General features: G+C 48.7%; 1 protein-coding gene across 6 annotated transcripts in view; it reads right to left on the minus strand.

Annotated features, from left to right (window-relative positions):
* nfx1 (nuclear transcription factor, X-box binding 1) overlaps positions 1 to 25,262 on the minus strand; it is a 137,794-nt gene that overhangs the window by 90,339 nt on the left and 22,193 nt on the right. For 3 of the 6 annotated variants that reach the window (XM_041184278.1, XM_041184277.1, XM_041184275.1), the window contains exons 1-3: positions 14,008 to 14,219; positions 5,222 to 6,292; positions 1,635 to 1,796 (exon numbers count right to left, since the gene is read on the minus strand). In XM_041184278.1, coding sequence (XP_041040212.1) covers positions 1,635 to 1,796; positions 5,222 to 6,292; positions 14,008 to 14,212 — 1,438 coding nt within the window. In that variant the 5' untranslated portion in view covers positions 14,213 to 14,219. Of the gene's footprint in view, positions 1 to 1,634; positions 1,797 to 5,221; positions 6,293 to 13,364; positions 13,494 to 13,630; positions 13,730 to 14,007; positions 14,220 to 25,262 lie in introns of those variants that run through there. The other 3 variants (XM_041184279.1, XM_041184280.1, XM_041184281.1) reach the window with 3 other exon arrangements.

Here is a 25,262-nt window from a genome sequence, read left to right on the forward strand (position 1 = left end):
CGTTTCGAGTCCTCATGACCCTTCGACAGAACTTGAGTTCGAGTCCAAGAAAGAGTTGAAATATAAGCTGGTTTAAGGTGTGTGTGTGTGGGGGGGACAGAGAGAGAGAAGTGGAGTGGGGGTGTGGTTGTAGGGACAAACAAGCAGTGATAGAAGCAGATCATCAAAAGATGTCAACAACAATAGTACAAAAGAACACATAGGTGTTAAAGTTAAAGTTGGTGATATTATCTAAACGAGTGTGCTAATTAAGAATGGATGGTAGGGCACTCAAGGTATAGCTCTAGTGGGGGTGGGGAGAGCATAAAAGATTAAAAAAAAACATTTTTTTAAAAATAATGGAAATATGTGGGAAAAGGAAAATCTTTATAATTTATTGGAAAAAAAAAAGGAAGGGGAAACAGAAAGGGAGTGGGGATGGGGGAGGGAGCTCACGACCTAAAGTTGTTGAATTCAATATTCAGTCCGGAAGGCGGTAAAGTGCCTAGTCGGAAGATGAGGTGTTGTTCCTCCAGTTTGCGTTGGGCTTCACTGGAACAATGCAGCAAGCCAAGGACAGACATGTGGGCAAGAGAGCAGGGTGGAGTGTTAAAATGGCAAGTGACAGGGAGGTTTGGGTCATTCTTGCGGACAAACCGCAGTGAAGCCCAACGCAAACTGGAGGAACACTTCATCTTCCGACTAGGCACTTGACAGCCTTCCGGACTGAATATTGAATTCAACAACTTTAGGTCGTGAGCTCCCTCCCCCATCCCCACTCCCTTTCTGTTTCCCCCTTCCTTTTTTTTTCCAATAAATTATAAAGATTTTCCTTTTCCCACATATTTCCATTATTTAAAAAAATAATTTTTTTTTTTAACAATCTTTTATGCTCTCCCCACCCCCACTAGAGCTATACCTTGAGTGCCCTACCATCCATTCTTAATTAGCACATTCGTTTAGATAATATCACCAACTTTAACTTTAACACCTATGTGTTCTTTTGTACTATTGTTGTTGACATCTTTTGATGATCTGCTTCTATCACTGCTTGTTTGTCTTTACAACCACACCCCCACTCTACTTCTCTCTCTCTCTCTCTCTCCGCCCCCCACACACACACACACACCTTAAACCAGCTTATATTTCAACTCTTTCTTGGACTCGAACTCAAGTTCTGTCGAAGGGTCATGAGGACTCGAAACGTCAACTCTTTTCTTCTCCGCCGATTCTACCAGACCTGCTGAGTTTTTCCAGGTAATTCTGTTTTTGTTTTTGTTTTGGATTTCCAGCATCTGCAGTTTTTTTGTTTTTATCTCTGTATTGCAGGTTTGTGTGTACACTCTTTCAATATGTTTCGCCATTGACAGAAGTGAACACCAGGGTTCTTGGTGATTCTTCTACCTGCAATCACCTACAATTTGGTCTGCAAAAGGCCTGAAATGTTTTAATCTCCTGAGAGGGGAGAATTGTATACAATATATTTCATAAAATAAGCAAATCAGCAGAACTCAAACGGTACAAGTAAACTAAACAGCAACAGTAATAAAAATAGAAAATGTTGAAATACTCAGTAGGCCTAGCAACATCTATGGAATGAGAAACAGAGTTAATGTTCCAGTCCATGATCTTTTGTCAGAAACCAACAAACTAACCTTCAGCCTGAGAAGCCGGTGATCTTGCCCATTTCTTAATACAATTCAAATGGAAAACATGATAACAGCTCTGACAGCTCCAGACAGGTACCATCACACGGATCACCTCACAGCAAACCATACATTCATATTTCTCAGCTGTAAGCTGTTCAATCAGTGATCCTAACAAAAAAAGAATAGCTAGTTAGACCAGATAATAGTATTGGTTGCTGAAAACAAAAGATTGGAAGGGACCAGACGAGAAAATAGAGCTAAATATTTATTGAATTGAAAAATATGAATATTTTAGAATATTATATTGCAATGAGTTTTATCAGCTAAACGATATAAAAGTTATGACAGATATGCAAGTGTTATTATTTGGCTTATTGCTACCCATTGCTGTATTAAGAAAAAAAGAGGTTAACTAAGACACATTCTAAAGCTATATCAAAACATAGCCAGTGAGATACTCCAAAATCAACAAATTAAATTGCTCCCACCGCGACAAGTCGCAATCCTCTAACCAAGTAATTTCACTCTTGTGTGCAGAGATTCAACTCAGAAGCGAGCATGCAAGTTGAATATGGTGAATTGTGGCTGGCACCAGATAAAATAACCATGAAAGCTGCAGGTTGTCATAAAAACTCAACTGGTTCACTAATTTTCTTCAGATAGGTACTTAACACTCCTACCCAGTCTGGTTTGCACATGCATGACATTAGTCGTACACTACACAGTTAACACTTCGGGCAGAACTTTACCAGGCAATGGGCTGGCAAAGTGTTATGGAGTGCCTTGTCATTTTTCAAACAGCGTGAAAAATAGCACTTCTGCTGTCTGCCCAGAGGCCAATTGAGCCACTTAAATGGCCAATTCAAGAGCATTTGCCGCCTCACCAGGTATTTTGTCTATTTCCAGGAGGCACCGTCTAGTGTGCTCCAGGTAGGGTGGGGGGGCCTTCATGGGGCCACTGCATGGCCAACAGAAGCACCCCTAGGGCAAAGATGCCCCCACAGTAACATTGTCGTTGCCTCACAACTCCACCCACTGACCCCATTTACCCCTCTTTGAGCCATTGAGGTACCCTTTCCTTACAGATGCTGCCTCAGCAATGGTCACCACTAGTGCTGGCACTGCTGAGCTACCAGTGCATTAACGGTATGTTAATTTTATTGTTAAGATAAACAGGTGAAGGGCATTGTTTAATTAATTACTTAGAGTACTTATAAAGAGAGACTGACCAGCTGTGATAGCTGAGTGTTAAGGTGTTGAGTTTGAAATCAAATGGTGTTAGCCCACAGGCGTTCGAGCCCTGCTCGTGGTGGACCTGAAGGTTTGATGTAATAAAGGGACACTGCTGGGGCACAGGGGTAGTAGGTAGTAAACAGACATGTGTAATACTCCATTTTGTAAATAAACCTATTAGTAAGAAAAACATTAGTATCTAGTTTTGTATTTCACCTACTGGCTTGAGTTAGATTTAACATGACTCATTGATGGGGCTTGCAGACCTTGGGGTAGACTGCCGTTCTTATTAGGGATGGCAGCCACTTAATTGTCCTCTGCCAGGAATATGCCTCCTCAGGCCCTACCACCGGCCAAAGCGGGATCGTCTCCCCCTTTCAGCACCAGCAGCGGAGCTTCAGCAGTTGTGCCAAAATTCCAGTCTTTATGTCCTAAGGATAAATAGGGGTGGGCAATAAATGTGGTCATGCCAATGTCACCCACACCTCAATAAATAAGAAAACAAAAAAAAAATCAAGATAATGTCAGCTTCCCAAACATAAGTGCTCTTAATTTTAAAATGCTGTTAGTTTTAAGCAACAGACTTAAATGTCTGAAAGTCAACAGAAGAGAAAAAGGCAAGAGTCTATGAGAGCATCCCAGGCTTTATCTCTATTATTAGATTTGCTCATTTGGTGCTGAGGAACCAGATGGTTAGACCAGATGCATGCTGAGAATTTCTTCCCACAGGTTAACATCCTATTTGTCTTTACTCAAGAGTTTAGTTAGTAGTGCTTTGACTCCAAGTTTTATTAGAGCCTTCCCAACATAACACCCATCTACAGCAACTTAACAGTTAATTGGGCAACCTGGCCTAATTAATTGAACAATGGTAACATGCGGCTTATGTTCAGACTGGCACAAGAAAATGCATGAAACCAATATTTGAAACCACATGCCATGGAGGGGGGAAAGCTTTACCATGTGCAAAACCCTGATTTCCTGGGCAAATGAGTAGGTATTGTTATTACCATTTATGTTGCCTCAAGCTCGTTATTGAGGAATTTCATGAATTCTACAAGAAGGTAATCAGTGAATGATGCAGCACAGGAAGCTGCTACTTGACCCATCATGGTGGTGCTTTTGGCCCAATGTCCAACATTCCTCAAAATTTATTCCCTTCAGGTAGTTTCCTCTGAGCTGCAGGGCCACACAGCAGCCTGAAAGTTATGTGCAGCCGTACAAAAAAATTCAAAGGCACCACACATTTAGCCACAAAAAAAAGGATGTTGGCTTCAAGCATTTATGAAATTCCTTTTTGAAAGTTACTACTGAATTTGTTTCCACCACCCCTTTTAGGCAAATGCATTCCAGATCACAACAATTTGCTGTGTAAAAAAAAATGCTCATATTATCTTTGGTTCTTTTGCCAATCACTTTGAATGTGTGTTTTCTGATGACGAGCTTTTCTGCCACTGGAAACAGTTTATCCTATCAAAATCCACCATAACACTCGTAAAAAAAATGTCCTCAACCTTCTTTTCTCAAGAGAATAGCATCAGCTTCTCCAGGCTCTCTATATAACCAAAGTATCTCATCCCCACTGTCATTCTGGTGAATCTCTTCTGCATCCTCACTTAAAGCCTTCACATCCTTCCTAAAGTGTGGTGTCCAGAATTGGATACAACTCCAGTTTAGGTCTAACTAATGTTTTATAAAGATTTAGTGCAACTTCCTTTCTCTTGTACTCTATTCCACCATCAATCCTCAAAGATTTATGCACATGCAACCTCTCAGACCGCTGGTCCGACATCTTTAAAATTTTATCATTTAGTTTTTTGGCCTCTCAAATTTGTGCCAGATTTGTTCACTTCACCATATATCTCATCAACCATGTATGTAGCCATTTCAGCAATGTTTTGAATATTTATCATGCTGCATGATCAGTAAAAATGTTCAACTATAAATGGCTGAGAACCTTTCACCTCTCAAGGTTCTAAAAGCCTGCTGAAATTTCACAAAATAATTGAGCAAATTTTAAAGGTTTATTTTCTCACATTTTAAAGCTTTACTTCACCTGTTCCTCATGGCCACTTTGATGAAACAGAAGAAAGACAGATATATTCTAACGGGGGAACTTATTGACTCTACAACCTGCATTATTCTTTATTTCTTGGAAGCAATTTCAATGGTATATGCTTGCACTGTACAAATCTGCTTGGATTTGAGAGTGAGGACAAGGTGAAATAAATGTTTAAAATGTCTAAAATAAGACAACTGGTAAAATTCAAGAGTTTTTCCACAATACAATCTTACTTCAATTATTTGTAAAAATGTATTTTTTTTTAAACGTTTTAATCAATGAGGCTTATGAAGCTAACCTGTGTGAGTCTCCTTGCTCTTGTGCACTTCCATCTGTTTTTTCCAAAATGTCTTTCTTCCTGAATCAAAAGATTTTTTTTGCAGATCTTGTGGTCGTTTTCTTCTTCTTTCTACTTCACTCACTTTCCATGTTTGTGTTCGGTGGCTCAATCGTTCCTGCAATTTGGGATTCACTCTCTCATCAAGATCAGTCTTGATATCCATTGCTGAAGCAGTCATGGAGAAATTAGCATCTGTCCTAACACTGTTTGCAGTCCGACTTCTGTACACTTCATTGTCAGAGTACTCTTTTCTCCAGGTGAATTCTCTCTGACTATTTTTATTTTTAAGAAACTTTCTCTGTGACTCATCATTGTATTTTTCATCATTTTTATCCATTACAGAAGGTTCACTAAGTGTTTCAGTTTGATTAGCCTCTAGTGGGCTCAGATTTTCAGTCATTTCATTGGTTTTCTTTCCAAATACTCTATTGTCCTTTTCAAAGGTCAGTCTTCCTTGGTTAACCTTTACTCGACCAGGCTTGTGCACATGCAGGTTAATTTTCTTTGGTTTGGCTCCTCCTCTACTTTCTGGTGCTCGCCAATTTTCATGTTCTAAATTATGAATCTTTCTGTGTCCCACCCATTCTGCTCCAACCCCCAGTGTGTCTTTCTGTGTAACATCTTCCACCAAATCTTTTTCCAATAAATTTGATTGCCAGAAGTTTCCAACAGTTTTCTGCTGTGACTCTTCAGCAAGCCATGTTTCTCCAGGACAAGACTTGTCTTCTCTCATCCGGTGACGGCGCTGATTTTGAAAGCTATGCATACCGGTTTTATTTTGGTTGGTCCTCCGTCCCTCACTGTCTGTCCTGGGATCAGGGATAGGGTCTTCCTCATAATGATTCCTTGATTGCTGAGATTCCCTCTTGTGTGTTGAACCACAACGATAGCTACGAAATGGTTGCTGCCTTGATGATGGTAGATTTGTGTTGTTATTCCTGCTAAAATCCTCTGGCTTCTTTTTTCTCTGGGTTTCCTGCATTTCCCGAGGAATGAAATCTGCAGCATCTGGATTAAGCTCCAGTCCACCTGTTGAACACAGATACATAAAAAGGAGTTTCATGTGAGCTACTGGAAAAAATATTTGTCTCAGAACTTCCTCTTCTCTAGCATCATTTAATATAATCTAAACAATATGACCATCAATAAGGCTGAGGATAAAGGAGAAAATCTCAAGTTCTGAGACTTTTGAAATAAAAACAGCATGAGAGTTTCAACCACCATCTGAATATTATATTGCATTTGTTCGCAAGATTAAAGCCGATGGAATTAAAGAAACAGTGGCAGTCTGGATACAAAATTGCTAAGGGACAGAAGGCAGAGTGTTGAACAGTAATTTTCCAGACTGGAGGAAAATAGGCAGTGGCATCCTCTAGCAGTTCTCATGAGGACAACTGCTCTTCTTAATATATGTTAACATGAAGTACATAGATCCTGTACTAAGCTATAGTTATAGCCAGGAAATTACAACAAATATATTTGAGGATAATTACCTGCCTGCAAATTCTTAAGTGGTTTAAAAGATGGTAATCCTTTTTTTTTAAACCATTTTTTCCTTCAATTTTCCCCCTTCCTTGCAGAAGAAAGGCCATCTGCCCTTTAGTACCTCACCTATCTATTAACAATTAATTGTCACTAGCTTCAGAAAAATAGATCACTTTAGACCAATGGCTCCAAGGTTTTCCTCACCTCATCAGTTTTAGATGAATTGACAGAGATTAACTGTGGTCATTAGTCATTCATTTCACTATCATACCATGGCCAGAATAGTAGATGAACTTTTTATTTGTCTAGCATTTCCTACATTAACTTAACTGCTGGGCAATTGAACAATAAAACAGTAGGAGACTGCAGACTGAACAGCCCCATCCTCAATGTTAGAAGAGCCCAACACAAATGTAAATAACAAGGTTGAAGCGTTTGCAACCATCTACAGCCAGAAATGGTGACTGGATCATCCATATTGGTGCCATATAGACAGGGTCCCAACCCCTGGTGGGTCACAGTCAGGATTGGCTTCAAGGGCCCCTCCCATCCGTGCATCCAATTTTTTTTTCTGGCTGAGGTTCAGTGGGTGGGTAGGAAGGAAATGAGCTGAGATTGCATCACTGTCTCCATTAGCACCTGCCACATGCGTGACCCAATGCTCTTTTCTAGCCACGGTTCACTGGGAGTGGAAGCAACAGTACCTTCAAGTGACCCCATGCAGGACAGGGTCATATCAAACAATGGGGACCCTGACTGGAATACCAGTGACTGGGGGGGTGAGGGGGTCATGCTGTAATTGGAGGGTTGGGGTGAGAGGGAGGCCTGGAAGGAGCCCCTGTGCAGAAAGTTCCAGAGCTCCTGATTCACCCGGTGTTTCTCTAATCTGCAGCTCATCAGCCTGAGAGTCAGTTTGATAATTGTCAAAAACTTACTTCTAACATCATGAACAAATTTTTATGAAGTTTCTACCTCCAGAAGCGAGTCTTCTGACTCCAGTGAAAGTGAAAAACAAAAAGGCAAGGATCATGTTCATAAATATGATGAGGCTTTCCTCGAGTATGGGTTTATGAGTGTTTTTACCAAGTCTAAAGAAAAGCCAAAATGCTTCATTTGTCTCCAAGTGTAGTCTTGCCAAAGCATGAAGCCAAAAAAGCTTAAGGGACACTTAGAGACCATTCACAAGGGATACGCAGGGAAACCACGATCATTTTTCAAAGGGCAAAAAGAGGCGCTTTCGTAGCTGGTTCCGTTTAAGAGGAACTTAACCATCTCCAAATGAGCTTAAAGAGCATCTTTTGAGGTAAGCTACAGATTGCACAGACAAAGAAGCCTCACACGAGTGCAGAAACTTTGGTTTTACATACTTCAATCAATATGGTTAAAATCATGTTTATGGAGGTAGAATCAAATGGACTTGCAGCTGTGCCCCTCTCAAACAACATTGTGAGGCAAAGAATTGAGGCAACTGCAGCTGATCAGGAAACCAGGCTGGTGGAGCACCTGAAATCCACACGTGCTTTTGCTCTTCATATTGATGTGTCTTCATATTACTCTTCATATTGAGAGGTGTATTGCACACATATTGCTTGTGGGCTAGGTGTGAAAGAATAGGATCTTGAAGGCATTGTGTTCCGTCTCCTGCTTCCTGACCACAAAATGGCACAGGGAATATTCAATGTTTTACAGGGTACATGGATGACAAAAATATTCCCTGGGATCTCATGGTTAGATTTTGTACTGATAGTGTTCCAGTTATGTCAGGCCACAAGTCAGGTCTACATGCTGTGGTGAAGAGAGTTGCTCAGTCTGCTGTTTGGACTCACTGCATGATTCACATGGAACAGCTTGCAAGTAAAAAACTGAGCACAGAGCTAGGAGAAGTATCAATTGTGAATTACGTTCAACTTCACCCACTTCATGTGCATCTGTTTGCAAATCTGTGAGAAAAATCAGAGCCTGATCATGATGTGCTGCTGTTTCACACAGGTCCACTGGTTGTCAAAAGGAAGGATACTGCAAAGGTTTTTTGAACTGAGGTGTCAGCTGCTTGCATTTGGACTGCAAAAAAAGAGAATTAATTGATTTCCTCTACTATGTCACAGACATATTTGAGAAGCTAAATGAACTGAATGCAAATATGCAAGGAGAGAACACAAACCTACTTCAACTGAGTGATCGACTCTCAGCATTCATGAAGAAATTTGCATTTTGGAATAATACGAAGTTGAATTATGACTCTTTTATCCAACTTTCCAAGTTTTTGTCTGACAATTAAATTGATCAGTGTCCCACTCATGATGACCAACCATCTCAGCCACCTGAAAGCGCAAACTGATGGAGCTGCGGGCTGGCATGTCTCCAGGTCCTGATGGGCTTCACCCTAGGGTCTTAAAAGAGGTGGCTAATGTGGTGCGTTGGTGTTAATTTTTCTGGAAAGGTTCCATTAGACTGGATAGAAGCAAATATAACCCCTCTATTCAATAAGTGAGGGAGGCAGAAAATAGGAAACTATAGGATAGTTTCCTGAGGAATGTGTCAGAATCAATCACTAAGGAGGTTATAGCTGCGTGTTTCGCAATGATGATAATGCCAGAGAAACTCAAGGTAATTAGTAAGAGCCAGCATGGTTATGTGAAAGGGAAATCATGTTTCACCAATTTATTGGAGTCCTCTGAAGGAGTAACATGCACTGTGGATAAATGGAGCCTGTAGACGTACTGTACTTGGATTTCCAGAAGGTATTTGATAAGTGCCACATCAAAGATTACTGCAAAAAATAAAAACTCATGATATAGGTGGTAACATATTCACATGGTAGATGATTAGCTGGCTGGCAGACAACAGAAAGTATGCATAAATAGGGCTTTTTCTGATGAGCAGGATGCGATGAGCGGAGTCCCGCAGGAGTATGTGCTGGGCCTCAACATTTTACAATTTATATCAATGACTTAGAGGAGGAGAGTGAAGACATTATTGCTAAATTTGCAGATGACACAAAGATAGGTAGGAAAGTATGTTGTGAAAAGGACATAAGATGGATACAGATAGGTTGAGTGAGTGGGCAAAAATCTAGCAGATGGAATATAATGTGAGAAAATGTGATGTTCACTTTAGCAGGAAGAACGAAAAAAGCAGACTATTACTTAAACGGAGATGGCTGCAGAGTTCTGAGGTGCATAAGTCACAAAAAGTTAGTATGCAGGTACAGCAAGTAATTAAGAAGTGGTGGTGGTTGGGGGGGGGGTTTAATGGCTAATGGAAGACTAATGGAATTCTATCCTTTACCACGAGAGAAAGTGAACATGAAAGTGAGGATGTTATGCTTCAGTTAAACAGGGCATTGGTGATAGCACATCTGGAATATTGTGTGTAGTTTTGGTCTCCTTATTTAAGAAAGGGTGTAAATGCATTGGAGGCGGTTCAGAGGAGGTTTACTAGATTGATACTTAGAATGAGCAGATTGTCTTATAAGGAAAGGTTACATAGGCTGGGCTTGTTTCCATTGGAGTTTAGGAGAGCGAGGAGTGACTTGATTGAAGTGTGTTGGATCTTGAACGGTATTGACAAGTTGGAAGTGGAAAGGATGTTTCCTCTTGTGGGAGAGTCCAGAACAAGGCACTGTTTTAAAATTAGGGGTGATCCTTGTAGGACAGACGAGGAGAATTTTTTCTCTCAGAGGGTTGTGCAACTCTGGAACTCTCTGCCCCAGGTGGTGGTGGGGGCAGGATCATTGAATATTTTTAAGGCTGCTCCTCTCACTCTCTCTCACTGTCAATGCCTCCCGTTGCTCCACTCGCCCTCCCTTGCTTTTAATGCCCACCACTGCTCCTCTCACCCTCTCTCGCTGTTAATGTTCTCCGCTGCTCCTCTTGCACTCTCTCACTGTTAATGCCTCCCGCTGCTCCACTCACCCTCTCTTGCTGTTAAGGCCACCCACTGCTTCTCTTACTTGGTAATGAGCAACAAAACAGAACTTAACCACTCTCTCCTGATTTTCAACAGCATTACCATTGCTGAAACCCCCACCAGCAACATTTTGGGAATCACCTTGGACCATAAACTTGCCTGGACCAGCCATAAAAACACTGTGACTCCTCCAGTCAGTCAGAGGCTGGGAATTTTTCGATGAATAACTCACCTCCTGACTCCTCAAAGCTTGTCCACCATCTATAAAGCACAGATCAGGAGTGAGATGGAATATTCTTGCGTGGATAAGTGTAGCTCCAATAACACTCAAGAAGCTAGGCCAAGCAGTCCACTTAATCAGCACCCTATTCACCACCTCAAACATTCAGTCCTTCCACCAGCTACAGACAAGTGCAGCACTGTGCACCAATTACAAGATGCAATGCAGCAACAATCCCCACCAAGGCTTCATCAACGGCACCTTCCAAACCTATGACCACAACCACCTAAATGAACGAGAGGAAAAGGCGCATGAAAACACATCATCTGCAGGTTCACCTCCAAGTCAAGTACCATCCTCACTTGGATCTATATTGCTGTTCCTTCATAGTGACTGGGTCCCTTCCCTTACAGCACTGTGGGTGAATCAATAACACAAGGCTGCAGTGCCGCAAAACAGCAGCTCAGCATAATAACAAAGACAAAATACTGTGGATGCTGGAAATCTGAAACAAAAACAAAAAAGTGCTGGAAAACTCAGATCTGACAGCATCTGTGGAGAGAGACAAGGAATCTGTAAAAGTGTCATATGGACTCGAAACGTTATCTGTCTCTCTCTCCACAGATGCTGTCAGACCTGCTGAGTTTTTCCAGTTTTGTTTTTGTAGCAGCTCAGCATAACCTTTCGGAAGGGCAATTAGGGATGGACTATAAACGCTGACTTTGTTAGCGACAACCACATGCCAGGAACAAATGAAAATTGAAGATAGCCACTGTATATTTGTAAAATTGGTATATACTTAAAACTTTTCACTTGCCTATTATTGCTTGAATTTCTCTAAAGATGAAACATGCATGTAACTTTTTTGTAGCGATTTAAAATTATATTGGTCTTGAGGCACAATGATTGTAACATCACTGGGTTATTTCCTTTGGAGTGAACTACAGTAATCACATGTATACACACAGGAATCATTTTGCTCTTTGGTGGCTGAGACAACAGAGCATTGTCTGAAAACCGCCCATGATGCACTGTGGTGCAATCTAGTAGAGGTACCGATCCTACCTCTCTGCTACTGTCTTTTTGCTTCATGAGTGCTTCTGTGCAGAATGACTGCTTCGCCAACAAGTCATGAGTAAAACCATAACCTTCTTTAGCTGAACACTAGCAAGGCTAATGTTGTGTCCAGCTTCAGCCAAAACTCCCAAAGTCTACTACCTTCCCAGTTGCTCACTAGGGCCAAGCCTGATGGTTTTTAACCTCAAACTATGTCACCTCAAGCTGAGCGACAAATCTCAGATTTCAATCATCAAAACTGCATAATTCCATTTCCATGCCTTCATTACCTCCTGTAATTATCTTCGTCATCTTCTTAAGCTCCACATTACATAAACTTCAACTTGTTCAAAACTCCTTTGCTCACACCCCACCTCGCAATAATTGCCACTCACCCATTACTTCATCCCCTCAACTCTCCCTTGGCTCCCTTCCCCCACCATATCAAACTCAAATCCTCATTTACAAAACTCTCCAGTTTTACCCCACCATCTTAGTTTTGCACCCGAGGTTACACCCAGCACTTTTCCAAGTCTGGCGTAATGTATGTATTCTCTCTCTCTACTGCGGCATCAGGAACAGAACCATCAGCAGTTACATTTTACTAGTCCCCCTCCTAGTCACCTTGGAAATATACCGCTGTCCCTTCATCGTTGCTGGATCAAAATCCTGGCACTGTGGCTGCACTTACACAAGGACTAAAGCAGATTCACCACCACCATCTCATGGGCAATAAATGCTAGCCTTGGTAGCAATGCCCATGTCCTATGAATGAACAAAAAATTATGACATCTCTTCCTAAAACCATATTATTGCTGCATCTCTCCCCTATTTCAAAATACTCCTGAAAACCTAGCTCTCCTCCACTACACTTAATTAATTTTACCTCTTACTCAGCATTCATTCTCCTTCTTTTGTGAAGTGCCTGGAGACTTGTCAGGGCATTAAAGATGCTCCCTAAATGACTGTTTTGACAACCAAATATGTTAACAGAATAAAAGTTGACCAGTTTATGCCTGTAACCTGAACCATAGGAGTGAAATATTGCATGGCATATTCACAGAAAACTTGGTAAATAGAAAGACAATTCATTTTCTTTAGAATTACTTTCTTGTATCTGTGGCACTCCATTACCATCTGAAGGTGCTATTTGGCTTGAAAATTAATTTATATGGAGCTTTTGACATAGGGATAGACAAGTAATCTTTGACAGGAGTACATTCGCATTATGTGGTAAACTATGCAAGGGGTATCCACATTTATAAACACATCTGGTGTGAACAGGTCATCAATGATTCCATCATTCAAATGAGGACCTTTAAGAGCTTGTGCGATTTGTTTGTGTGTTTAAAAAAAAAATATTCACAGAACTTACAACACAAAGTGGTCTGTGTCCAGTTTGATATACCAGATGAACCTCCTCCAACTCACCTTATCAGCATATCCTCCTTTTCTTCCTCATGTAATTATCTTGCTTCCCATGAAATACATTTGTACTTTCCACTTGAGCTACCGCATGTGATATAATTCGGTACAATTTAGGTTAAGAAATTTCTGAAGTCCTTACTGAATTCATCAGCGATTTTCTTACATTCATTAGAACATTTGGATCCTAATTTTGGACTCCAAAAGTTGAACCTTATCTACATCTAATCTATCAAATTCCATTATAATTTACAAGACCTTAATTAGGTTACCTCTCAACATTTGAAGTATTTAATGATCTGAGGCAGAAAGTTCCCTCATATGGACGACATCACCTTCCACAGCCGGGAAAGAAACGGTGCCGGGTGACGACTGGACTGACAGACCTCACCCCACCCCCAATAAACCCGGACCCGGACCCGGACCCCGAGCCCGCACCTCCCAACATCCCACAATCACCCCACCAACACAACCCGTGGAGCCCGCACCGCCGTCCGCTCGCCACACGGCCAAGAACCAGACCCTTCCCCCACGCCACGCCCCACCCCGCTCCGCCCCATCCATTCCCCACGCCTCCCGACCCCTCAGCCCCCACCCCGTCCCCTGTCCCCTGTCCCCGTCCTGAACCCGCTCGGGCCCGGCCCTGTACCTGGCGGCTCTCTCGCTCTCGGAGCTGCCATCGTATCCCCGCGGCTGTCATTCACATCCTCGCCTGGACAGACAAGGCCCAAAGCCGGCTCTCGATCAGACCGAACAAAAACCAAACCCGGCAGCGACAGAAGGAGGCGGAAAGGGAAAATAAACGGAAAACTCTGGCCCGCTTTCGGTCCAACTCGGTCCTGCCTAATGCGCATGCGTCTCACCCACAAGACGCCCACACGTCAAAACAGCACTTCCGGCGACGACAGAGGGCGGTGTTTAGCGAAGGATGGGGAGCCAGGGGGCGGAGTTCGCAGGGTGGTGGGGTGGAGTGTAAGAAGGGAGGAAGGTGGGGGGGGGAGTGTAGAGAGGGAGGAAGGGGGGGGGGGAGTGTAGAGAGGGAGGAAGGGGGGGGGGAGTGTAGAGAGGGAGGAAGGGGGGGGAGTGTAGAGAGGGAGGAAGGGGGGGGAGTGTAGAGAGGGAGGAAGGGGGGGGAGTGTAGAGAGGGAGGAAGGGGGGGAGTGTAGAGAGGGAGGAAGGGGGGGGGGAGTGTAGAGAGGGAGGAAGGGGGGGAGTGTAGAGAGGGAGGAAGGGGGGGGGGAGTGTAGAGAGGGAGGAAGGGGGGGGGGGAGTGTAGAGAGGGAGGAAGGGGGGGGGAGTGTAGAGAGGGAGGAAGGGGGGGGAGTGTAGAGAGGGAGGAAGGGGGGGGGAGTGTAGAGAGGGAGGAAGGGGGGGGGAGTGTAGAGAGGGAGGAAGGGGGGGGAGTGTAGAGAGGGAGGAAGGGGGGGGAGTGTAGAGAGGGAGGAAGGGGGGGGGAGTGTAGAGAGGGAGGAAGGGGGTGGGGAGTGTAGAGAGGGAGGAAGGGGGGGGGGAGTGTAGAGAGGGAGGAAGGGGGGGGGAGTGTAGAGAGGGAGGAAGGGGGAGGGAGTGTAGAGAGGGAGGAAGGGGGGGAGTGTAGAGAGGGAGGAAGGGGGGGGAGTGTAGAGAGGGAGGAAGGGGGGGGGAGTGTAGAGAGGGAGGAAGGGGGGGGGAGTGTAGAGAGGGAGGAAGGGGGGGGGAGTGTAGAGAGGGAGGAAGGCGGGGGGGGAGTGTAGAGAGGGAGGAAGGGGGGGGGTGTAGAGAGGGAGGAAAGGGGGGTGGGAGTGTAGAGAGGGAGGAAAGGGGGGGGGAGTGTAGAGAGGGAGGAAAGGGGGGGGAGTGTAGAGAGGGAGGAAGGGGGGGGAGTGTAGAGAGGGAGGAAAGGGGGGGGGAGTGTAGAGAGGGAGGAGGGGGGGAGAGTGTAGAGAGGGAGGAGGGGGGGAGTGTAGAGAGGGAGGAGGGGGGGGGAGTGTAGAGAGGGAGGAGGGGGGGGAGTGTAGAGAGGGAGGAGGGGGGGGGAGTGTAGAGAGGGAGGAGGGGGGGGGAGTGTAGAGAGGGAGGAGGGGGGGGGAGTGTAGAGAGGGAGGAGGGGGGGGGAGTGTAGAGAGGGAGGAGGGGGGGGAGTGTAGAGAGGGAGGAGGGGGGGGGAGTGTAGAGAGGGAGGAGGGGGGGGAGTGTAGAGAGGGAGGAGGGGGGGGGAGTGTAGAGAGGGAGGAGGGGGGGGAGTGTAGAGAGGGAGGAGGGGGGGGAGTGTAGAGAGGGAGGAAGGGGGGGGAGTGTAGAGAGGGAGGAGGGGGGGGGAGTGTAGAGAGGGAGGAGGGGGGGGGAGTGTAGAGAGGGAGGAGGGGGGGGAGTGTAGAGAGGGAGGAGGGGGGGGAGTGTAGAGAGGGAGGAAGGGGGGGGAGTGTAGAGAGGGAGGAAGGGGGGGGAGTGTAGAGAGGGAGGAAGGGGGGGGGAGTGTAGAGAGGGAGGAAGGGGGGGGGAGTGTAGAGAGGGAGGAAGGGGGGGGGAGTGTAGAGAGGGAGGAGGGGGGGGGAGTGTAGAGAGGGAGGAGGGGGGGGGAGTGTAGAGAGGGAGGAAGGGGGGGGGAGTGTAGAGAGGGAGAAGGGGGGGGAGTGTAGAGAGGGAGAAGGGGGGGGAGTGTAGAGAGGGAGGAAGGGGGGGGAGTGTAGAGAGGGAGGAAGGGGGGGGAGTGTAGAGAGGGAGGAAGGGGGGGAGTGTAGAGAGGGAGGAAGGGGGGGGAGTGTAGAGAGGGAGGAGGGGGGTGTTGAGAGGGGGGGAAGGGGGGTGTTGAGAGGGGGGGAAGGGGGGTGTTGAGAGGGGGGGAAGGGGGGTGTTGAGAGGGGGGGAAGGGGGGGTGTTGAGAGGGGGGAAGGGAAAGTGGGTGGGTGTTGAGAGGGAGGAAAGGAAAGGGGTTTGTTGAGAGGGAGGAAGGGAAAGGGGGGGTGTTGAGAGGGGGGGAAGGGGGGTGTTGAGAGGGGGGGAAGGGGGGTGTTGAGAGGGGGGGAAGGGGGGTGTTGAGAGGGGGGGAAGGGGGGTGTTGAGAGGGGGGGAAGGGGTGTGTTGAGAGGGGGAAGGGGGGTTGTTGAGGGGGTAGGGGGTGTTGAGAGGGGGGAAGGGGTGGTGTTGAGGGGGGGGAGGGGTGCTGTTGAGGGGGGAAGGGGGGTTGTTGAGAGGGGGGAAGGGAAAGTGGGTGGGTGTTGGGAGGAAAGGAAGGGAAAGGGGGGGGTGTTGAGAGGAAAGGAAGGGAAAGAGGGGGTGGTGAGATGGAGGAAAGAGATGGGGGGGGTGTTGAGAGGGAGGAAGGGAAAGGGGGGTGTTGAGAGGGAGGAAGGGAAAGGGGGTTGTTGAGAGGGAGGAAGAGAAAGGGGGTTGTTGAGAGGGAGGAAGGGAAAGGGGGTTGTTGAGAGGGAGGAAGGGAAAGGGGGTTGTTGAGAGGGAGGAAGGGAAAGGGGGGGTGTTGGGAGGGAGGGAAAGAGGGGGTGTGTTGAGAGGGAGGAAGGGAAAGGGGCTGTTGAGAGGGGGAAGGGGGTGTTGAGAGTGGGGGAGGGGGATGTTGAGAAGGGGGAAGGGGGTTGTTGAGAAGGGGGAAGGGGGTTGTTGAGAAGGGGGAAGGGGGTTGTTGAGAAGGGGGAAGTGGGGGTGTTGAGAGGGGGCACGGGGGGGGTGTTGAGAGGGAGGAAAGGATAGGAGGGTGTTGAGAGGGAGGAAAGGATAGGAGGGTGTTGAGAGGGAGGAAAGGATAGGAGGGTGTTGAGAGGGAGGAAAGGATAGGAGGGTGTTGAGAGGGAGGAAAGGATAGGGGGGTGTTGAGAGGGAGGAAAGGAAGGGAAGGGGGGGTGTTGAGAGGGAGGAAAGGAAGGGAAGGGGGGGTGTTGAGAGGGAGGAAGGGAAAGGGTGCGTGTTGAGAGGGGGGAAGGGAAAGGGGGATTGTTGAGAGGGGGGAAGGGAAAGGGGGCTGTTGAGAGGGAGGAAGGGAAAGGGCGAGTGTTGAGAGGGAGGAAGGGAAGGGGGGGGTGTTGAGAGGGAGGAGGGGAAAGGGGCGGTGTTCAGAGTGGGGAAGGGGGGGTGTTGAGAGGGAGGAAGGGAAAGGGGGGGTGTTGAGAGGGAGGAAGGGGGGTGTTGAGAGGGGGGAGGGGAAAGGGGGATTGTTGAGAGGAGGGAAGGGAAAAGGGGGCTGTTGAGAGGGGGGAAGGGAAAGGGGGGCTGTTGAGAGGGAGGAAGGGAAAGGGCGAGTGTTGAGAGGGAGGAAGGGAAGGGGGGGTGTTGAGACGGCGGAAGGGGGGGTGTTCAGAGGGGGGAAGGGGGGCTGTTGAGAGGGGGGAATGGGGTGGTGTTGAGAGGGGGAAGGGTGGGTGTTGAGAGCGGGAAGGGGGGTGGTGTTGAGAGGGGGGATGGGGCGGTGTTGAGAGGGGGGAAGGGAAAGGGTGGGTGTTGAGAGGGAGAGCGGGGGAGGTGATCAGAGGGACAGAGTGGGTGTGTTCAGAGGGAAGGAGGGGGGGATGTTCAGAGGCAGAGAGGGCGGGTGTTCAGAGGTAGGGAGGGAGAGAGGGGCTGTGTTCAGAGGGAGGCAGGGGGTGTTCAGAGGGAAGGAGGGAGAGAGAGGGGGTGTTCAGAGGGAGATGGGGCGGGTGTTCAGAGGGAGAGAGGGGGTGTTCAGAGGCAGGGAGAGAGGTAGGGGGGGTGATCAGAGGGAGGGAGGGGGTGTGTTGGGAGGGAGGGATAGAGGGAGGGGGCGGTGTTCAGAGGGAGAGAGGGTGGGGGGATGTTCAGAGGGAGGGGGGTGTTCAGTGGGAGGGAGGGAGAGATGGAGGGAGGGAGAGGGGGGGTGTTCAGGGGGATAGAGGGGGGTTGTTCAGAGGGAGCGAGGGAGAGAGTGAGGGCGGTGTTCAGAGGGAGAGGGGGCTGTTCAGAGAGAGGGAGGAGAAGGGGGTGTTCAGAGGGAGGGGTGGTGTTCAAAGGGAGGGAGGGGGGTGTTCAGAGGGAGAAAGGGGGGGTGTTCAGAAGGAGAGATGGAGGGAAGGAGAGAGAGGGAGAGAGGGGGATGTTCAGAGGGAGGGAGGGAGAGAGGGATGGAGGGGGTGTTCCGAGGGAGGTGTGTGTGTTCAGAGGGAGGGGTGGGTGTTCAGAGGGAGGGAAGGAGGGGTTGTGTTCAGAGGGAGGGAGGAGGGGGTGACCAGAGGGAGGGAGGGGGGGGTGTTCAGAGGGAGGGAGGGAGGAGGGGGTGACCAGAGGGAGGGAGGGGGTTGTGCAGAGGGAGTGGGGAGGAGGGTTGTTCAGAGGGAGGGAGGGGGGCGTGTTCAGAGGGAGAGGGGGAGGGGGTGTTCAGAGGGAGGGAGGGGGGGTGTTCAGAGGGAGAGGGGGAGGGGGTGTTCAGAGGGAGGGAGGGGGGGTGTTCAGAGGGAGAGGGGGAGGGGGTGTTCAGAGGGAGAGAGGAGGGGTGTTCAGAGGGAGGGGAGTGTTCAGAGGGAGAGGGGGAGGCGGTGTTCAGAGGGAGAGAGGGGGTTGTTCAGAGGGAGAGGGGGAGGGGGTGTTCAGAGGGAGAGAGGAGGGGTGTTCAGAGGGAGAGGGGGAGGCGGTGTTCAGAGGGAGAGGGGGGTGTTCAGAGGGAGGGAGGTGCTCAGAGGGAGGGTGGGAGGCGGGGGTTCAGAGGGAGGGAGGGGGGAGGGGGGAGGGGATGTGTTCAGAGAGAAGGAGCGTGGGGGGGTTCAGAGGGAGTGGGTGGAGGGAATGTGTTCAGAGGGAGGGCGGATGTTCAGAGGGAGGGAGGAGGGCTGTTGAGATGGAGGGGGGTGTTCAGAGGGAGGGAGGGAGGGGGGTGTTCAGAGGGAGGGAGGGAGGCCGTTCAGAGGGAGGGAGGGGGAGGAGGGGTGTTCAGAGGGAGGGAGGGGGGTGTTCAGAGGGAGGGAGGGGGGTGTTCAGAGGGAGGGTGGGAGGCGGGGTTTCAGAAGGAGGGAGGGGGGAGGGGACGTGTTCAGAGGGAGGGAGCGTGGGGGGGTTCAGAGGGAGGGGGGGAGGGAACGTGTTCAGAGGGAGGGCGGGGGGGTGTTCAGAGGGAGAGGGGGAGGGGGTGTTCAGAGGGAGAGAGGAGGGGTGTTCAGAGGGAGGGGAGTGTTCAGAGGGAGAGGGGGAGGCGGTGTTCAGAGGGAGAGGGGGAGGGGGTGTTCAGAGGGAGAGGGGGAGGGGGTGTTCAGAGGGAGGGAGGGGGGGTGTTCAGAGGGAGAGGGGGAGGGGGTGTTCAGAGGGAGAGAGGAGGGGTGTTCAGAGGGAGGGGAGTGTTCAGAGGGAGAGGGGGAGGCGGTGTTCAGAGGGAGAGAGGGGGTTGTTCAGAGGGAGAGGGGGAGGGGGTGTTCAGAGGGAGAGAGGAGGGGTGTTCAGAGGGAGAGGGGGAGGCGGTGTTCAGAGGGAGAGGGGGGTGTTCAGAGGGAGGGAGGTGCTCAGAGGGAGGGTGGGAGGCGGGGGTTCAGAGGGAGGGAGGGGGGAGGGGGGAGGGGATGTGTTCAGAGAGAAGGAGCGTGGGGGGGTTCAGAGGGAGTGGGTGGAGGGAATGTGTTCAGAGGGAGGGCGGATGTTCAGAGGGAGGGAGGAGGGCTGTTGAGATGGAGGGGGGTGTTCAGAGGGAGGGAGGGAGGGGGGTGTTCAGAGGGAGGGAGGGAGGCCGTTCAGAGGGAGGGAGGGGGAGGAGGGGTGTTCAGAGGGAGGGAGGGGGGTGTTCAGAGGGAGGGAGGGGGGTGTTCAGAGGGAGGGAGGGGGGTGTTCAGAGGGAGGGTGGGAGGCGGGGTTTCAGAAGGAGGGAGGGGGGAGGGGACGTGTTCAGAGGGAGGGAGCGTGGGGGGGTTCAGAGGGAGGGGGGGAGGGAACGTGTTCAGAGGGAGGGCGGGGGGTGTTCAGAGGGAGAGGGGGAGGGGGTGTTCAGAGGGAGAGAGGAGGGGTGTTCAGAGGGAGGGGAGTGTTCAGAGGGAGAGGGGGAGGCGGTGTTCAGAGGGAGAGAGGGGGTTGTTCAGAGGGAGGGAGGGGGTGTTCAGAGGGAGAGGGGGAGGGGGTGTTCAGAGGGAGAGGGGGAGTTCAGAGGGAGAGGGGGAGGGGGTGTTCAGAGGGAGAGAGGAGGGGTGTTCAGAGGGAGAGGGGGAGGCGGTGTTCAGAGGGAGGGAGGTGCTCAGAAGGAGGGTGGGAGGCGGGGGTTCAGAGGGAGGGAGGGGGAGGGGGGAGGGGATGTGTTCAGAGGGAAGGAGCGTGGGGGGGGTTCAGAGGGAGTGGGGGGAGGGAATGTGTTCAGAGGGAGGGCGGATGTTCAGAGGGAGGGAGGAGGGCTGTTGAGATGGAGGGGGGTGTTCAGAGGGAGGGAGGGGGGTGTTCAGAGGGAGGGAGGGAGGCCGTTCAGAGGGAGGGAGGGGGAGGAGGGGTGTTCAGAGGGAAGGAGGGGGGTGTTCAGAGGGAGGGAGGGGGGTGTTCAGAGGGGGAGGGGGGTGTTCAGAGGGAGGGGGGTGTTCAGAGGGAGGGTGAGAGGCGGGGTTTCAGAAGGAGGGAGGGGGGAGGGGACATGTTCAGAGGGAGGGAGCGTGGGGGGGTTCAGAGGGAGGGGGGGAGGGAACGTGTTCAGAGGGAGGGCGGGTGTTCAGAGGGAGGGAGGAGGGCTGTTGAGATGGAGGGAGGGGGTTGTTCAGAGGGAGGGAGGCTGGGGAGGGAGGGAGGTGTTCAGAGCGAGGAGGGGGGTGTTCAGAGGAAGGGAGGGGGGTGTTCGGAGGGAGGGGTGTTCGGAGGGAGGGGTGTTTGGAGGGAGAGAGGGAGGGGGTGTTTGGAGGGAGAGAGGGAGGGGGTGTTTGGAGGGAGAGAGGGAGGGGGTGTTTGGAGGGAGAGAGGGAGGGGGTGTTGGGAGGGAGAGAGGGAGGGGGTATTTGGAGGGAGGAGGGGGTGTTTGGAGGGAGGGAGAGTTGTGTTCAGAGGGAAGGAGGGAGAGTTGTGTTCAGAGGGAGGGAGGTGGGGGTGTTCAGAGGGAGGGAGATGGGCGTTCAGAGGGGGGGGGGGAGGGGGTTGTTCAGTGAGTGGGGGAAGGAGGGGGTGGGAGAAGGGGTGGGAGGGGGGGAGATAGAGGGGGAGGGCGGAGGTGGGAGGGGAGGGGGCGGGGGGGTGGGGAAGGGGTGTTCGGAGGGGTGAGGGGGGATGTTCAGAGGGTGGGGGCATACAGTGGGGGAGGGGGGGATGTTTAGAGGGGGGGTATTCAGAGGGCGGGGGTGTTCAGAGGGGGAGGTGGGGTGGGTGTTCAGAGGGGGAGGCGGGGTGGGTGTCCAGAGGGGGAGGGAGGGGTGTTCAGAGGGGGAGGGGGGAGAGGGTTGTTCAGGGAGTGGGGGTTGTTCAGGGAGGAGGGGGTGGGGTTGTTCAGGGAGGAGGGGGTAGAGGGGTGTTCAGGAGGGGACAGGGGTGTTCAGGGAGGAGGGGTGTGTTCAGGGAGTGGGGAGGGGGTGTTGAGGCGGTGGGGGGTGAGGAAGGGGTGCAGGGGGTTGTTCAGGGAGGGGGTGGTGTTCGGGGAGGGGGAAGGGAGCGGTGCTTAGGGAAGGGGGGAAGCCGGGGGCGGTGTTCGGTGAAGTGGGGGAGCCAGGGGGTGGTATTCAGGGAAGGGGGGGAGCCAGGGGGTGGTGCTCAGGGAAAGGTGGGGAGCCAGGGGGCGGTGTTTGGGGAAGGGGGGGAGGTAGGGGGCGGTATACTCTTAAGATAATTATCTAATACCATTGAAAGCCATGATTGAATCTGTCTCTAATACAATCTCACTCTGTGCGTTCCAGATACTAATCACTTGTGTAAAATAATTTTTCCTTCTCATCATTGATTCTTTTGCCAATCACCTAGCTGGTGTCCTCTGGTTTTTGACCCTTCCGCCAATGGCAACAGTTTTCCTCATCTACTCTGTCCAGCCCCCTCCTCTCAACCTTCTCTAATAATTTTTGCATCTTCCCTAAAACATTCACATGCTTCCTAAAGTGTTGTGCCCAATACTGGACGCAATATTCCAGTTGAGGCCAAACTAATGTTTTTCAGAGGTTCATCATAACTTCCTTGCTTTTGTACTCAATGCCTCTATTTATTAAGTCCAGAATCCTATATGTCTTTCTAACCACTTTCTCAACCTGTCCAGCCACCTCCAATCATCTGTGCATGGAAACCCTTTTATCTGTTCCTGTACCTGATTTATAATTGTGCCCCTTATTTTATATTGACTCTTCTTATCTTTCCTATCAAAATGTATCACTTCCCAGTTCCCTGTCTTAAATTCTATCTACCACAAGTCTGTCCATTCCGCCAGTTTGTCTATATCCTCTTGAAGTCATTCACTATCCTCCTCAGTTCACAATACTTCCAGATTTTGAGTCATCTGCAAATTTTGAAATTCTGACTTGTACACCCAAGTCTAAGTCATGAATAATATCAAGAAAAACAGTGAGCCTGGTTTTCCTTCCTCCAGTACCAAAGTCAACCATTTACCATTACTAAGCTAAACTTAAGTAAAATGTGATCATTGTTCCCTAGATGTTCCCCTACTGCCATTAAACATTCCCTTTAAGTCCTCTCTAAGCCTCTTACCACAAATCTATGCCTCCTTGTTATGGAGCTCTCTCAATCAAGGGCAACAGGCCTTGCTCCCCATTATCTCGACCTCTCATAATTTAATACACAACAATTAGGTCTCTATTCAGCCTCCTTTGTTCCAAAGAAAACTACCCTAGCCTATCCAATTTTTCCTCTTAAATATAATTCTCCAGTCCAGATAATATTGTTGCTAATTTCTTCTGTACCCTTTCTTGTGCAATCACATTTTTCTTATAGTGCGGTGACCAGAGCAGCACACAATACTCCAACTGTGGCTTAACTAGTGTTTTATATGTTTGAACATAACCTCCCAACTCTTACATTCTATACAAAAACAAAAGTAAAAATACCTGGAAAAACTCAGCAGGTCTGACAGCATCTGCGGAGAGGAATACAGTTAACGTTTCGAGTCCGTATGACTCTTCAACAGAACTAAGGAAAAATAGAAGAGAGATGAAATATAAGCTGGTTTAAGGGGGGGGGACAGGTAGAGCTGGATAGAGGGCCAGTGATAGGTGGAGATTGCCAAAAGATATACACAAAAGGACAAAGAGGTGTTGATGGTGGTGATATCAGCTAAGAAATGTGCTAATAGGTGACATTAAGGGCAACAGGCCTTGCTCCCCATTATCTCGACTCCTCATAATTTAATATACAACAATTAGGTCTCTATTCAGCCTCCTCTGTTCCAAAGAAAACTACCCTAGCCTATCCAATCTTTCCTCATAAATATAATTCTCCAGTCCAGATAATAATATAAGATCTTATATTCTATGCCTTGGCTAATAAAGGCAAGTATCCCATCTGCTTTTTTGACCACCTTATCTACCTGTCCAGTCACCTTCAGCAATCTGTGATCATACTGTCCAAGGTCCCTCTGTTCCTTTGCACCTCTCACTATACATTTAATGTGTATTCTCTTGCTTTATTAGCCCTTCCCAATTATATTACCTCACACTTTTCCAATTGAACTCCAGATGTCACTGTTCTGCCCACCTGTAGTCCACTGATATTTTTATTCTGTTCACAGCTTTCTTCTACATTATCAATCACAAGGCCAATTTTTGTTTTGCCTGCAAAATTCTCAATTCAAAGTCCCTATATTCAAATCCAAATTTTTAATATTTATCACAGAAAGGGATCTAGTAATGAGGCCTGTGGAAACCCACTGGAATCAACCTTCCAGCCACATAAACACCCATTGACCATTAACCTTTGCTTCCTGACTCTGAGCAAATTTTGGAACAAACTTGCCATCGTCCCTTGGATCCCAAGAGCTTTTACCTTGGTGACCAGCCTTCAATGTAGCACTTTATCAAAAGCCTTGCTACAATCAATACAAGCTGCATCAAATGCACTATCCCCATTGACCCTCCTTGCTACTCTTCAAAAAATTCAATGATGTTAATCAGACACAATCTTCAACAAATCTCTGCTGACTGTCTTTAATGAATTCTCACATTTCTAAATAAAGATTTATCCTGTCCCTCAGAATTTTTTAAATGATTTTTCCACCAGTGAGGTTAGGCTGAATGGCCTGTAATGACTTTGTCTATCTCTTTCTCCCTTTTTGAACAATAACTATCCTTCAGTCCTCTGGCATCACGCCTATAGCCAGAGAGAATTGGAAAATGATGGTCAGGACCTCCCCTATTTCTTCTGCTTCCTTTAACAGCCTAAAATATATTTTGTATGGACTTGGGAATTTATCCACTTTCAAATTTGTTAAATCCCTTAATATGTCCTCTCTTACTATTATAATTTCATGTAGTATTTCGCACTCCTCCTCCCTGATGCAATGCCTGTACCATTCCTCTTTTTTTGTGAAAACAGACGTAAAGTATTCATTAAAGAACCAATGTCCTCTGCCTCCACACACAGGTCATTCTTTATGCTCCTGATGAGGCCATAATCTTTCTTTGAATTTTAATCTTTATGTATTTAGAAATATCTTTGAATTTTCCTTGATCTTACTTGCCAATACTTTTTCATGCCCTCTCTTTGCTTCCCTAATTTCCTTTTTAATTTGACACCCATACTTTTTATACTCATGAAAATTGAGCCCATGGTATCTGTCATAAGCTTCCCTTTTATCCCTCATCCTCTCCCTTAGGTCTCTTGCCATCCAGGGGTCTATGGATTTGTTAGCTCCACCCTTTTTCTTTCAGGGAATATACTCTTGCTATCTCTTCCTTGAATGCCTCCCGCTGATATGACACTGATTTAATTTCAATTAGCTGTTTCCAGATCACTTTATCTCAATCACATCTTAGCTTTGTAAAATTAACTTTTCCCTAATTGAGAATTTTTATTCCTGGTCTATCA

The sequence above is a fragment of the Carcharodon carcharias genome, chromosome 3 (genome assembly GCF_017639515.1).
Source record: "Carcharodon carcharias isolate sCarCar2 chromosome 3, sCarCar2.pri, whole genome shotgun sequence".
In the NCBI taxonomy this organism is placed as follows: Eukaryota; Metazoa; Chordata; class Chondrichthyes; order Lamniformes; family Lamnidae; genus Carcharodon; species Carcharodon carcharias.